At 41.4% G+C, this 13,162-nt stretch overlaps 1 protein-coding gene across 1 annotated transcript; it reads right to left on the bottom strand.

Moving 5' to 3' along the window:
• Nucleotides 1-303: 303 nt before the first annotated feature.
• Nucleotides 304-12,261, bottom strand: boka (BCL2 family apoptosis regulator BOK a). The gene is made up of 5 exons (XM_071487218.1): nucleotides 8,762-12,261; nucleotides 8,181-8,524; nucleotides 6,888-7,016; nucleotides 3,567-3,730; nucleotides 304-1,531 (listed from the first exon to the last, which is right to left on the bottom strand). Exons 2-5 carry the CDS (start codon nucleotides 8,392-8,394, stop codon nucleotides 1,406-1,408), a joined length of 633 nt encoding a protein of 210 aa, XP_071343319.1. The 5' UTR covers nucleotides 8,395-8,524; nucleotides 8,762-12,261; the 3' UTR covers nucleotides 304-1,405.
• Between the last annotated feature and the right edge of the window lie 901 nt (nucleotides 12,262-13,162).

Consider the following 13,162-nt stretch of genomic DNA (forward strand, 5'->3'; position numbering starts at 1 on the left):
GAAGGGTCACTGCACAAATGAAACATTTCTATCTTGATAGGAATGGTCTCTTCCAGGAGGAGACTGCCCCTGGCCATGTAGCCCAAGGACTCACTGAATGGTTTGATGAGAATTAAAATTATGTGAATCATTTGCTACGACCTTCACAAACACCAGATCTCAACCCTTGTAAAATGAATGTCAAGGAGCACTGAAGTTGTTCTGGTGGCACATGATGACCCAACACCTTAAGAAGAACCTGTATGTGGATTTTCATCTGTCACCCATCTATAGTTGTAAATTTACAACTGCAGACCTAAAGAATAGTTGTAAGAACCATTTATTAACGTTAATATTTACAGTTGCACATGACTAACACAAATTTGCTCATTTTCTAGGTCACCTAGTCCCATGTGCCATATAAAAGTGAAATTATTCATGGAATAAGTTCTACTCAAACTGAAATGTCATCAAAGTGCTCTAACTCAAAGAAAACTGCAGCTTAGCGTTTCTGCTATCACAATACAGCAATACAACAGACTGCCTTACAATGAAAAAGAAATACAGAGACCAAGAGTTGCATAGTGCTGTCTGAAATACTTTTTATAGCAGGTGTAGGCTCAATTCACCTGATTCCCTAATGAATCAGGTGAGGGGGGAGGGGGGGAGGGGGGGAGGGGGCCTAAATCTTTTAGTGGACTTTTTTAAAGCAAGGCCATCCTGAAGTCAATTAAAAATGTTCTTTTAGTTAAGCATTAATAGGCTAAAAGAAACCAGAACTGCTAGATACTAGCTATTGTAATGAGAAAAATAAAACCCCGAAACAGAGACAGGATTGTTGCTAAAGCTAAAAAAATCTGGACTAAGACAAAGACTACCCCTCCTGACAGCAAAGAGTAAGAAATACATAAACCCTTCCCCCTTTATGACCCCCATCCCCCGAATAATTTTCATACAGTCCCTTACTTAAAAGAAAATATGATGTGGTCTGCATATGCCATCCAGGTGAGAAATGGAGATTTTAGTAGGACCAAGTCCTCAAGAGTGATACGGAAGTTACCAGTTTTAACCACTAGGGGCAGCCAAACCCCTGCCAAGTCATGAAAAGGCATGAAAATGGTCAACTCTGCTGTTTATGGAAAAATGAAAAGCAAAAACATTAACAATAGGTGATTTTATACATTCATGTCAGATGTGTGCCAATACACTGTATAAACTTTCATAATAAATAGCCATGGGGAAGCAGACGAAGCAGGAGAAGTCCATTGTCTACGAAGGGATGGGTGTTCATCAGTGAAGGCTCAGTGCAAATGAGTGTAAACATAATCCAAAGCAGTGGATGCTTCCGTGGAGTGGTGGTGGTGGTGGTGGTGGTGGTGTGCAGTGCTGGTCAGTCTGCTCCGAATCCAGCGTGTGACTCTGTCTATCACTTCTCCCTGAGGAGGTATAACACGATGGCCTTCACATAGTGTCCGAAGGCACAGGCAGCAGTCACCAGCCAGTGAGAGCGGAAGCTGGGATCAGTGTTCACCACACATTTTGTTACATCCACCTGTAACAGCAGAGAGGACACAGAGATCACTGCATGAATCCTGATTATCACATAAGACAACACGGACGAGTCACATTTGAAACAAATATTCTCCAGTGTTTGTTTCACAGTGGTAGAAATCCAACACGTGTTGTTAATCAGTCAGTATTCTGAGAATCTGCAGTGACAAGATGTACAACCTACCCACAAATATGTTATTTCAAAGCCAAGGCCCACACGGTAATCTCAGCAAGGCTTATTACAACACTCTACTAAAGAAACTATGACTTCAATAGAAAATGAAACAACCCAGACAGCACAGTTTAATGTCAATCCTGACACTAAACACTCTTCAGATCCAACTGGTCCTTTATATCACTAAATATTAAAAAGGTCTCCTACATGCTGACATCATCTCCCAGTGTAGAGAGATTACAGACTGAGCTCAGACTGCAGCTGTGGAATAAGAACAGGTCCCTCATTTGTGCTTATGAGGTCAGTTATACAATGCCTTGCTCTTCATTTTGTCACACTCCACTTATTTTCAAAACAGCTGACTTGGGTGCCATGTTTCTGAGTACAAGAGCATTCATTTGCTCAGTTGTTGTGCTCTTCCCTGCAGAGCGGAGCACAGGCAGAGGCACACTGCCAGGCCTTGTTACTTCTTGGGGGCTGAGTTTCACTTTATTGTTTCTGCAGGATTTTATCAGAAGGGCTTTTAAAGGCTTTTCCTGTAAACAGGAATCTACAGAAAGCACCACATTTTTTTTTCATGCTCAAAAAATGAAAAGTTAAATCAAAGTCAGCTGTTGTGGATTCCTCATGCACTGTGACCTGACAACATTAACAAATTCCAATTCTGTAAAAAATAACAAGCCTAAATATGAGATTTGTTGTTGATTATAGCTGATATTATTATTCATTATCAAAACGCAGTTAGATCTGAATATTTTCCTCCTAGTAAAAAGCTGATATGTAGAATGTAACTAATGTAACTAATAACACTCACAAACTTCATTCTGCACTATGTTTTCATTAAATATGAACTTTCCTTAAATACAAAGTAATCATATGAAATTATATACATTATTTTTGATGAAGTAACAATCACACTACTTATTGCATTTTTAACATGGTAATTAGTAATCTGTAACCTGTTACATTTCTAAAGTAAGTAGTAGTGCTCAGTACTTTAATGTAAAATTCACATACTTGGATTTTCTATTTAATTTCTACCATCAGTACAAAATATTCAAAATATTGATATGATAATATAATATTCACGGCCATCATTGTTGTAAGTATACCTTTTTAATACTTAAAGCAGATTAAATGTAGTTGTACATTACCACATATATGTTCACCAGTGAGTTAATAATGTTTTTCTATAATAGTAGCCAACGTATCTGCAGAATATTACAGGGACCGTGTCTGTCTGTTCTTTCAAAAGGCTCTCAGATAGCAAGAGGAGAGTCAGTTAAAAAACAATGTAAAAATATTATCAAATTATTAGGCAATTAATTGATTGACAGAAAATTAACTGACAACTATTTTGATAATCAATTACTCAAGAAAAATGTTAAATTTTCCAGCACAAATACCAAACATTTAATAGTTCCAGCTTCTCAAATGTTCAGATTCGCAGCTCGTTGCTTTAAAATGTAAATTCATAAATCAGACCAAAAGAAGAGTTTGATTTAGAAGTTATAAAGAAGTTATAAAAATCTGAGCATTGGTTCACTTAATGTATTTTATCATTTCAAGCCCTGGATAATGTTGGTATCATATTCCCATACTATCCATGTTGTGATTTAGAGCAGACATAATAAGGTTTAATGACTTTACAGTGAGCTTAAAATACTTGGCCACACCAAGCACAGCAGGGTATGCCAGCACAAACAGAAGCACGTACACACGCTGCCACGGCTTTATCAGCCATCTGTGCTACACTACTGTTGTCAAACTAGAGGCCTTAGAGCAGAATCAACAACACTCACATACACTCAGGGAGCCAGACGAACACATCGCCAGTTAAAAAAAAAAAGGTTTCCCTTACCCAGCCCCCTCTTCTTTTTAACCAGGAGGTCAGACTCTTGCGGACAAACTCGCCCATGCAGTCGACGATGGTATGGACCATGGCTGGATGACCGTGGCGTACACAGTCCACTGCCAAGGCCCCTGCCACGGCGTATAAAGACACCACCTTTCCCCATGTTACACCTGACAAAGAGACACAAGTTTAAACACTGTTAGAACAAACACATTACATCCCGCCCCAAAGCTTTATCCACAATCATTTACAAGCTGCTATCTGATGAATCAACAAAATGGTAAAGTGGAGCGACTGCTCTTTTTGAGCAGCTGAAGTAGGTTTTAGGGCAGTAAACGTCTGTGTCAGCAGCTCTCTTCAAAGATGGATGAACAAATTATAAAACCTCAGCAGCAGCCAGGCATGAGGGCTGCATGCCTGTCTGTCCCACAAAGAAGAAAACCCAAACACAGGGCTGGGCGCAGCAGCCAGGCGGTACGCCTCACCAGATTAGTGAGCAGATCATTTTTCCAACTTTGGTCTTAGCTCAGAGAGCCTTGAGATAATGCATGTTCTGATTCGACTCTATATAAATAAAACTGAATTGAATTGATGTTGAGTACAGCTTTCTACCCCCACACCATTTACAGTCAAAGCTACAAACTATGTCTGTAGGGTTTATACTGTAGGTCCAACACATACAAACTGAGCCTCAACTCCATCCATCTCCTTTAACTGTCGTCTGATTCATTCCTAGAATCTCATGAACGGCGCTCACGTTTCTCTTTAACGGCGAACTCTGGACTTTGCAGGATGGTACACTGTGTGCACTTCTAAGAAGACGAGAGTAAGGTAAGGTTTATCTGTTAAACCAAAATTTTGGTACAAAGAGCTCCAAAAAATAAAGGAAGCAACATAAACATTAACGAAATATAATAGTTAAATTAAATTACAAGATGTGAAAAGTCTAGCAGTTACATTATGAATACTTAGAAGTAATTGTGCCAACTAATTGTAATCATCAGGGTGGGAGAAGACAGCACAGATAATAAAGTATGAAGAAATACTAAAGCAACATCTCCGTGTTGTTAAGAAAACAAGACTGTGCCAGCTTTAGGATAAGAATCATGTAAATAACTGGAATGACATAAAAAACAGGGTTAAATAAAACCTCCAGTCAGTGGTTATATAACAGATGCATGCTGCATCACACAGGGTGTAAAATGGCCATTAAATGTTAATCAGTTTGAACAAATTCATTTGCCCAGATTGGTCGTTGTGCACAGAGAGTCATCAGGAAAGTCATTGTGCAGATGTTGACATGGAAAAAAAATCTTATCAACAACAAGTGCTTTCTTTGTTCTTATTTTCTTTATAAATTTCTGTTTTTATGGAGATCCCATGTGGGAGTTGACTAAATTAAAACTAAAGCCTCCTTTGGGAACCTTGTGAGAGTCAAACTAAAATAAGAAGGGTTGAAACCGATGCAGCAGGGGCTGAGATATTCTGACTTTCAGCTTCCAGCATGGGTCAGGCTCTAAAAATGTTGGATCCTACACATTCCCCAAAATACAACTCAGCCGTGTCTTTTGTTGCAAACTTCCTGCCAAACTCCACACTCCCAGTTTGTACATTTTCCCTTATAATAATAGAAGTCTCCAAGCCCAAGATGAGATAACCCAGATGACATCACCAGGGGTATTTTCTCATACTTGACAAAGCTACTTTCAAAGCCACAGAGTGTCGTTTTCAGGAGTGCTCTCCTTGACCCTAATGTGTCACATCAATGTAGTGACCCTTTCAACATGACCTAACATGGGGTTCCACCTCAGGTGCTATCTGATCTAATGCTGTACACAGACTGACAGGGTCCACTTTGTGTTTCACTTAAGCTATTAGGGTGCCTCAGCTCTATGGTGGAAAATACATGCTTTTCTTAATGTAAAGGCAAAACTGAAATATGTAAGTGTACCAATAGGACACCGCATCAGATGGACCACTACTGTGCCCACTACTTGAGCAAAAGCGATACTCCAGAGGTTTAATATTGTACTTCCGTCAAGTCGGGGGAACTGTGAGAGAAAACTTTTAAACCTGCATTGACTGATTTGGCTCTGCTTTTTGTCTTCGCCAGCTCCTGAGCAAAATATCTGGATTATCAGCAGCTAAATGCTTCACTATGTTTACTAGCTTGTAGCTAACTTTGCAATTTGATGATGGACATGTAGTTAGTTCACTTAACACACAGTTATTTGATCTGTTGTTAATATAAAATATCTTAAATAAATGTTTCAAAAAAGGGAACTCAAAGCAAAAAAAAAAAAAAGGCTTCTCATCCTGCACTGCTGCATAGTGTAACATATAGGCTGTCAGAAAACATTTTTGCTGTAGTTTATCAGTGCATTGTGGAAAGCAGCATTACACTGGTGACTGAGCTCATGCACATTAGACAAGTTTGTGGTCATAATCTACTGCTGCCCATGACTTCCTCTTCACAGAGTGACAGGTCGAGGCCGACAGCTTTACTGTACGTTCAAATTTACACTGTAATCATGGAGGTCTACTTTCTAAAACCTCTGAACTGAAACTAAAGCCTAATTACAATTTGTTTTTCCCCATGTAAATCCCTAAATAAACACCGCAGTCATAATCATATCCGCAAGAGCATGTTTGGATGAAGATAGATGTTCTTTAATTTTAATATATTTGAAGCAGTCAACATGTTTTCAAGAAACTCTGCTCATACTAAGGACAAAACGTATCTGATTTTCTTGAGTTTACAGTTGACTCTTAATTACCTTTGCAGTGGACTGCTTTGTTACATTCCCTGAGGAATAAGCCAGTTGAGATACATGACTGAGCTCCTAGGGTGGGGTTTGAACTGTCTCTAACAATCACTCACTCTGGCAACATGTTAACCTAATATGGGCTGAATTTTCCCTAGGTTTCCTTTCCTGGAGGGGATAATGACAGCAACAAAATGTCTCTGACTAACTAGGGAATCCTGTGGTCAGCCTACTTTAGAAGTGTTTACATGGAAAAAGCAGACCGAAATTGGTTTACTTTAGGCAGGAAGAATATAATGTTAATTCAACGAAAAAGCATTAATAGGAGAAGTAACATAAGTACTCCAAGCTTTCAATAACTTTATTGTTAAGGCCTCAAGCTCTGAAGTTCCTCCTTCCCAATTACAACAAAATGAAGAACTTCCCTAAAAGGACAAACATCTTCCAAGTTTTTGAAGGTCAGAGATAAACCTGATAACAAAGCACTAGAGTTAGTTCCCATGATGCAGGCCTACACGCATGGCATGATTTACAGTACATCAAGATTTTGGCGAGGACCTACCTGTGGAGAAAATGTCTGCAGCCACAGCCAGGAAGGCATCGGACACCACGCTCTCTGATGCCACTGTGATGTTCAGCTGTCGCGCTACGTTTCGGTAAACGTTGGGTCGAAGGTATTCCAACTCGTTTCCTGGACAGAACAAAAGAAGATCAACTGAGGAGAAAACTTAAATTTAATGAGATCTCTACTGAAAGTTTTAAGTGGCTCTTACTTTGCATTTCTGCCACAGAGAGACTATGTAACTTTTGAAAGAAGCAATAACACATTAATCCTGTTACAAATGAAAAGTGCTAAGCTAAGTGGCTCCAGCTACAGATTTACTGTACATACAGTCATCTAAGGCCCAGCAAGAAAGTGAATAAGTGTACTTTTCAAATTTTGATTTTACAAGGTCCAAAATAAATTAACTTACTATGTATAATAGAGGTTGGTCTCAGAGGTTTGCCAACCATCTCACATTTTTTAACCAATTTTGGAGCCCAGACCTGTTCCCAAGATTCAATTTTCCATCTCGGTTGGGTTTGAGTTTCCAGTGAATTTCATAACAAGCCAAGGCACAGGTGGGATAGTGTGGTAAATGCTAAAGTGAAACCTCACACTGGCAGAGCCATTTGTGTCTCATCGGTTTTCATTGTGGGCAAACATCTAGGCAGGGGAGTAATACTGAAATGAAACTGTTGTTGCAGGATTCCCTGGAATCACTTCAAGGTCTTCCACTGAAAATGAAAGGTGATCCCACGACACATTTCTGAATGACGAAACGTAAAGACAAACAGGATCCAAGCAGCCAGGATTTTCTATGTCAGGAAGCCCCCCCCACCCGTAAGACACTTTGATGAGATATAAGTATGCATCTACTGAGAACAGTCCTACATCCCAGAGTTTCTCTGCATCAGGGTTAGAGTTTCCTTGTTCTCTTTTAGGTATAAATTCCATTTATTGTTCAAATGCTGTCTTCATGTTTCTTGACCAGTGGTCAAATTCAAGCACACTCAGCATATTGGTACATGTGTTTTTGTTTTTTTTAAATAACCACCATGTAAAACTTTACTTCATAAGTTATTAAATGCACTTTTGGCCCTGACATCCCAAGGAAAAGCCCAAGGACACAACCTCTGCGCCTCCATGGCAGCTATAGCAAAAAATTAAACTCAGTATGAATATTACAGAAATACTGTTTGTCTTTGAACACTGTAAAAACCATGAAGGGCACACTGACCATGACCATCAGCCTCTGTACGCGTAGAGGCTACTGCGTGATGGTCTGAGCAGGAAACCACCTTAAAAACTCACCCAGCCACAGCAGGACCGTGGATATCTCTCCCAGCGCCCCACCTGATGCAGCCAGCCCGTGGTCAGGATTAGACCAGCCTATCCCGGCACGGTTCAGCCTGGAATGGATGTAGTCCCTGCACAGTGCTTTGGCCTGGGACACCAGCTCCTTGTCGGTGGGCGAGCGGTCAAACACTTCAGCCGCAAACACAGAGGAGCGGCGCAACATCTCCATGCCCCTGTCATCCGCCGCCGGGTGCGCCGCTCACCTCCCCGCCTCCACCGCCACACGCAGCGGCCGCCTGCCCCCGGCGCGCCTCCTGCAGCTCCTCTTCTAGCAGACAGCAAGACTTATGGAGATTGCCCTGCATAACAAACAGGCGGATTAGTTTGCGGGCATCTTTTGATAGCCTGGATAAAGCGGTCCCAGCCAGAACCACTGCAGCTGCGGGTTATATAAAGCCCGGGCTGCAGACACGGAGGGCAACATGTAGGCGAGAGGCTCCACACCAGACCGGAGAAGTTCTCTGTCAGTCCAGACAGTTAGTGTCAGTGCGCCTGAAGGCAGGAACATGAAGGCGAGACAATGAAGTTACACTTACCCGGTGATCAATATGTGAATAAGCCCCGGCTACACCATCATCCTACACAGGCTCCACCTGAGCCCGTCGCGGAGCAGAAGAGCGCTTATGATCGCTGACTTCTGCGGACTGAGGATTTACTGCCGCAGTCCAGGCGCAAAAACTGCTCCCAAGCTCACAGTGCGACGGGCTGTCCTTCTAAGGGCACTTATTGTGGAGCCCAAAGGCGGAGATAAGCAGACCGACACAAGCGCCGCCCCTCCGGCCCCGTCCCAACTCACACAGCGAGCACTCTAATAACTGGATTTATTAGTGTGTGTGCGCATAAATCAACAATCCTCAGCTTCAGATAGTCCGCCGGGTGTCTTCTATTCAACAGGAAACACACAAGAAGCTCGTCAAAATAAAACACGTTTTATCTTGGTCTACACCATCCTGAGTGAGGAGCTGATGATCAAGTGCAGGCTGTGAGGCAGAGGCTGGAAAGTGTTGTTGTTGAGGATTACTCCAGAGGTCAAAAACTGTTAAAGGTGGCCCAGATAACAGTCTCACAGAAAGCAGAAGCCTGGTATGTTTTTGACTGAACTCTTACTCCATCTATTTAGAAATGCACTTCTGTAAAGTTGGGGGGCTTGTGAGAGACAGAATAAATCGAGAATGGTCAACGTCAAAGCGGCAGAAAATGAGATAAGCCTGTGCTGACTTTTAGCCCCTAGTATGGGTCAAGCTCCAGAAACACAATATCTTACATTTCCTTCAATGCAACATAATAAAAGCTCCATGCCCCCAGTTGGCAGTGCTGGCTCCAAGCCCACCCCGCTGACATCACCAGGGCCATTTTCTCAGACAGAGTTACTGCAGAGTGACACATGAAAGAGTGTGAGTCACTTTAATCTTTGCAAAAAAAAAAGTAAACCATTTAGGTCATAAATGCACAGTGTAGACTTTTAAAATATATTATTATGACAGTGGTGTAAAAGTTGCATTTATATTTCAGTGAAATACAATATTGTTAAAGAAATCTTTGATATTTGGGCAAATGCATTTATTTAGGCTACTCTGTTGACACCACTCTGAGGTCCGTGTGGTAAATATAAGGCTAACTCTAGCTAGCTGGACTTGGCACAGAGTGGAGACAGCTAGCCTCATTTAAACAGATGAGAAATGTGAACTGTTTGTTGTTGGTAGGCTGTGGGTTCTGGATTTTGTAGAGCCAGTCAAGCTGTTTCCTCCTGTTTCCTCCAGCTCAGCTGATAATCATCAGCTGAGCGTCATATTTATCACACAAACACGTGTGGTTTGATCATTTCTTTGGTAACTGAATGAATAAAGTACGACAGATTCAGAACCTTGATGCTTTAGTGCCTGACACGTTCACTGGGGTGGGTCGAGGTGCTGGACCCGTGACTCAGTGTTTCCGTCCTTTCTGCTCAGTATCATGTGTTCCCTCTATGACATAAATCTAGTGGTGATTAGAGTTGTCCATGATGAGGTTTGGAACCAACACAATGACCTCTCCTTGTTCTGAAAGTGACATTTTTACGAATGCATCATGCCATAGATGGAAAATCGTCACCTGCAAAGTATTTATTAACTGGAGCCATTAGATAAAGCGAATGGAAGAAATGTGCTGTGTAGCCAAGTCACTGTGAAAATAAGACATCATGACAGGAGACAGCGATGTCTGACACACCTTCTCCACTCCCTAACAGAAAACAGTTTGAGTTGATTTCCTTGGCAGACGAGCCATATTGGCATTTCTGGGGAAGCCGCCCCACCCAATGTTAGGTTGTTTGGACATGCCTGAGGAATGCCCTGCTTTTTGTGGCTGCTCAACAGTGTTGTAGGTCCCTGTTACTGTAATACTGCAGACAAGACGACTGACTAGTTAACAGCTTTATCAATGGAAGGAGTCAGTGAGACTTTTTATTCAGGTGATATCTGGTGTAGTTCTCTGTTACTTGCAGCACATAAACCTCCATAACCAGGTGTCCTCAAACAGAATTCACCTTCCCTTGTATCAGCTGAGGTGTGTTGCCTTGGCTAAGGTTTCACAACAGAGTTTCAGTGTGCAAAACACAAAATGCACAGCATGTATAGAGCGAACACCACATCACAGTGCAGCCACCTCACATCCGCGCAACCTCCAGTGCTTATTTATAGCTGTACGCATTACTCAACCAATTTACAGTGACACCTTTGCGAGCATTTCGTTTATTTTACGTAACAGAACCCAGGTGTGCGGCGTTGCAACACAACTGCACAGTAATTCTAAGGAAAAAAAGGGAAACCGTTTCTTTCTTCTCGTTGTTATGTATGAAGAGTCTGTTACTTTGACTTGTGCTTCAGTGATCAGTGGTTTTCATGATGACAGTGTGACAGTATTTGACCTCACAAGTCCTGTCAAAATGAGCCTTTAGTCTAGATACAAACTCAAAAAACAATGTTTGGTAACAGAGACTGCACCAGTGTGTGTACAGTTACATTCATACTGTCTGTGTGTATTCAGAGAAGTCGATACATACAGATGTACTGATGTAATGTTTTTTATTAGACTTTAGATAGATAGATAGAGCAATGTCTGACTCCAGCACTTCTCTCTGCACAGTTTCATTGACTTGCATCGCCCCCCTTTTTTTTTTCCTCTTCATCCTCACATTTGTTTTCCCAGGGTCTCAGTCTCTCTCCTGTTCCCATGCCTTTTGGTTCACGTTCACCTTTTTGTGCCCAACTGCTCCTGTAGAGCTTCCTTGTCCTGCAGGGCTCGTTTAGTCAGGATCTTGATCTCCTCGGTCATGGCGTCCATTTTCTCCTGTGGTTCGATCTGGGCCTGTCGCTGCTTCCTTACATAAGTTCTGTGAGGACGGTCATCCCCTGCCTCACAGGCCTCTTTCTCTTGCAGAAGGAGATTGTGGGCATTCTCTTCGTCTCGCCACATGCACAAAGTCTGGGTTTCCCTTTCATGCGTTTTAGGGAGCAACAGCTCTTCTTTCATTTTCAACTCAGCTGGGCCCTTTCCTAAGTTCTCCCTTTGCAGCCAGAACTTGCGTTTCTGCATGTAACTGCCGGGAAACTCTGTCTCCGTTGTTGTTTCAGATACTCTGTTGGCCGGCTGTGTCAGTTCATTCATTTTTTGCTGAAGAGCATCTACGTCCTCAGAGATTTTATCATTTTTCATGTAGAGGACACTGTTTGTGGATGAGGACCTTGTTGTCCTGGCAGAAGGACTCACAGTCTGCAGCTGTAGGGATTTACTTATGGAAAGCTGTCTCATCTGTGTCGCTAATCTCAGCGACACTGTTGGTGTCCTGTGTCTGTTCACCCATCAGGTCATTCAAGTTTTTCTGCAAAGCCTTCTTTGTAGTTAGGTCTTTATTTTTGAGGCAGAGGGCTGTGTTTTTACGCAGGAGGAACCTATTAGTTTCATGAAATAGTTCTAAATCATTGGGTGTTGCGTTGCTGTCATTTGACTCCATTTGTTGTGAGTCAAAATGTTATTTTCAGTTGTTGTTGTAAAAACACTGTCAGTCTCTGCAGTTGCTGTCCTGGGATTAAAAAAAAAAAAAAAAAAAAAAAAAAAAGACTTGATGTGTTAGATGTGCCCGTATTTATACCAGCATTCTACCAGAAGTGACGTGTCAGCTGGGTTCACTTTACTCCATTTAAAAAAAAGATCAAATGCTTTTTTCCTTTCACTGGTCCAGCACATTTAAACACAGTGAGCTGACCAGAGTGTACACAGGACATTCGCCAAATAAAAGTAAGTAAAACAAATGTTTAAAATAAGTAAAACACAAGATTTTTAATGAATACATTCATATTGAACAGAAGTAAATAAGGTCTGGCAAATCAATTTTTTCCCTTTATTTCAAGGAGGTGGTGAGTTATCTTGTTTTACTTTGAACATGTGGCCTATATATAGCCTATATTAATTTAGCATGTTTTGTCTGAGGGTTTGGTGATCAGCAGCCAGAGGTGGACAAAGTCAAAGTAACGACAGGCTTCTCCTGGTCCAATATTACTCCAATACAAGTGAAAGTACTGGAGTACTTGCTTTGAAAATACTTAAGTATTCAAAAGTACATTCTTTATTGTCAATGCATTGTTCTGTAGTGTGTATTGACAAAGACCAATGACTCTGGCTCTACCAACTGCAGGGACACTTGTTCATTAGGCCACTGCCAAGTTTAAAACTGAGCTGTTCAAAGATGCACTGAGCTCAACATGGCTGCAGTGAAGGAGTTGGCTGTGACTGGTTTTTCTCCTGTGACAAATTCTTTCACTCATTCCTCCGACTAAAAAAAGTACTTCATAGAAATGTAGTGAGGTCAAAAGTACAATGTTTGTCTTTTGCATGTAGTGGATTAAAATAATACTCAAATAGTGTCTCGAAAAATACAGTAAAGTACAGTAATCAAGTAA

Source organism: Trachinotus anak, unplaced genomic scaffold, assembly GCF_046630095.1.
Source record: "Trachinotus anak isolate AG129_WGS33_773 ecotype Australia unplaced genomic scaffold, CSIRO_AGI_Tana_v1 ptg000010l, whole genome shotgun sequence".
Lineage (NCBI taxonomy): Eukaryota > Metazoa > Chordata > Actinopteri > Carangiformes > Carangidae > Trachinotus > Trachinotus anak.

Bases quoted from the DNA above. Each gene is read 5' to 3' on its own strand.
- boka (XM_071487218.1), bottom strand. From the start codon at position 8,394: ATGGAGATGTTGCGCCGCTCCTCTGTGTTTGCGGCTGAAGTGTTTGAC. The intron at 7,017-8,180 runs GTGAGTTTTTAA...TGTTCTGTCCAG, and splicing joins CACGGTCCTGCTGTGGCTGG to GAAACGAGTTGGAATACCTT. The intron at 3,731-6,887 runs GTAGGTCCTCGC...TCTCTTTGTCAG, and splicing joins TGCAGACATTTTCTCCACAG to GTGTAACATGGGGAAAGGTG.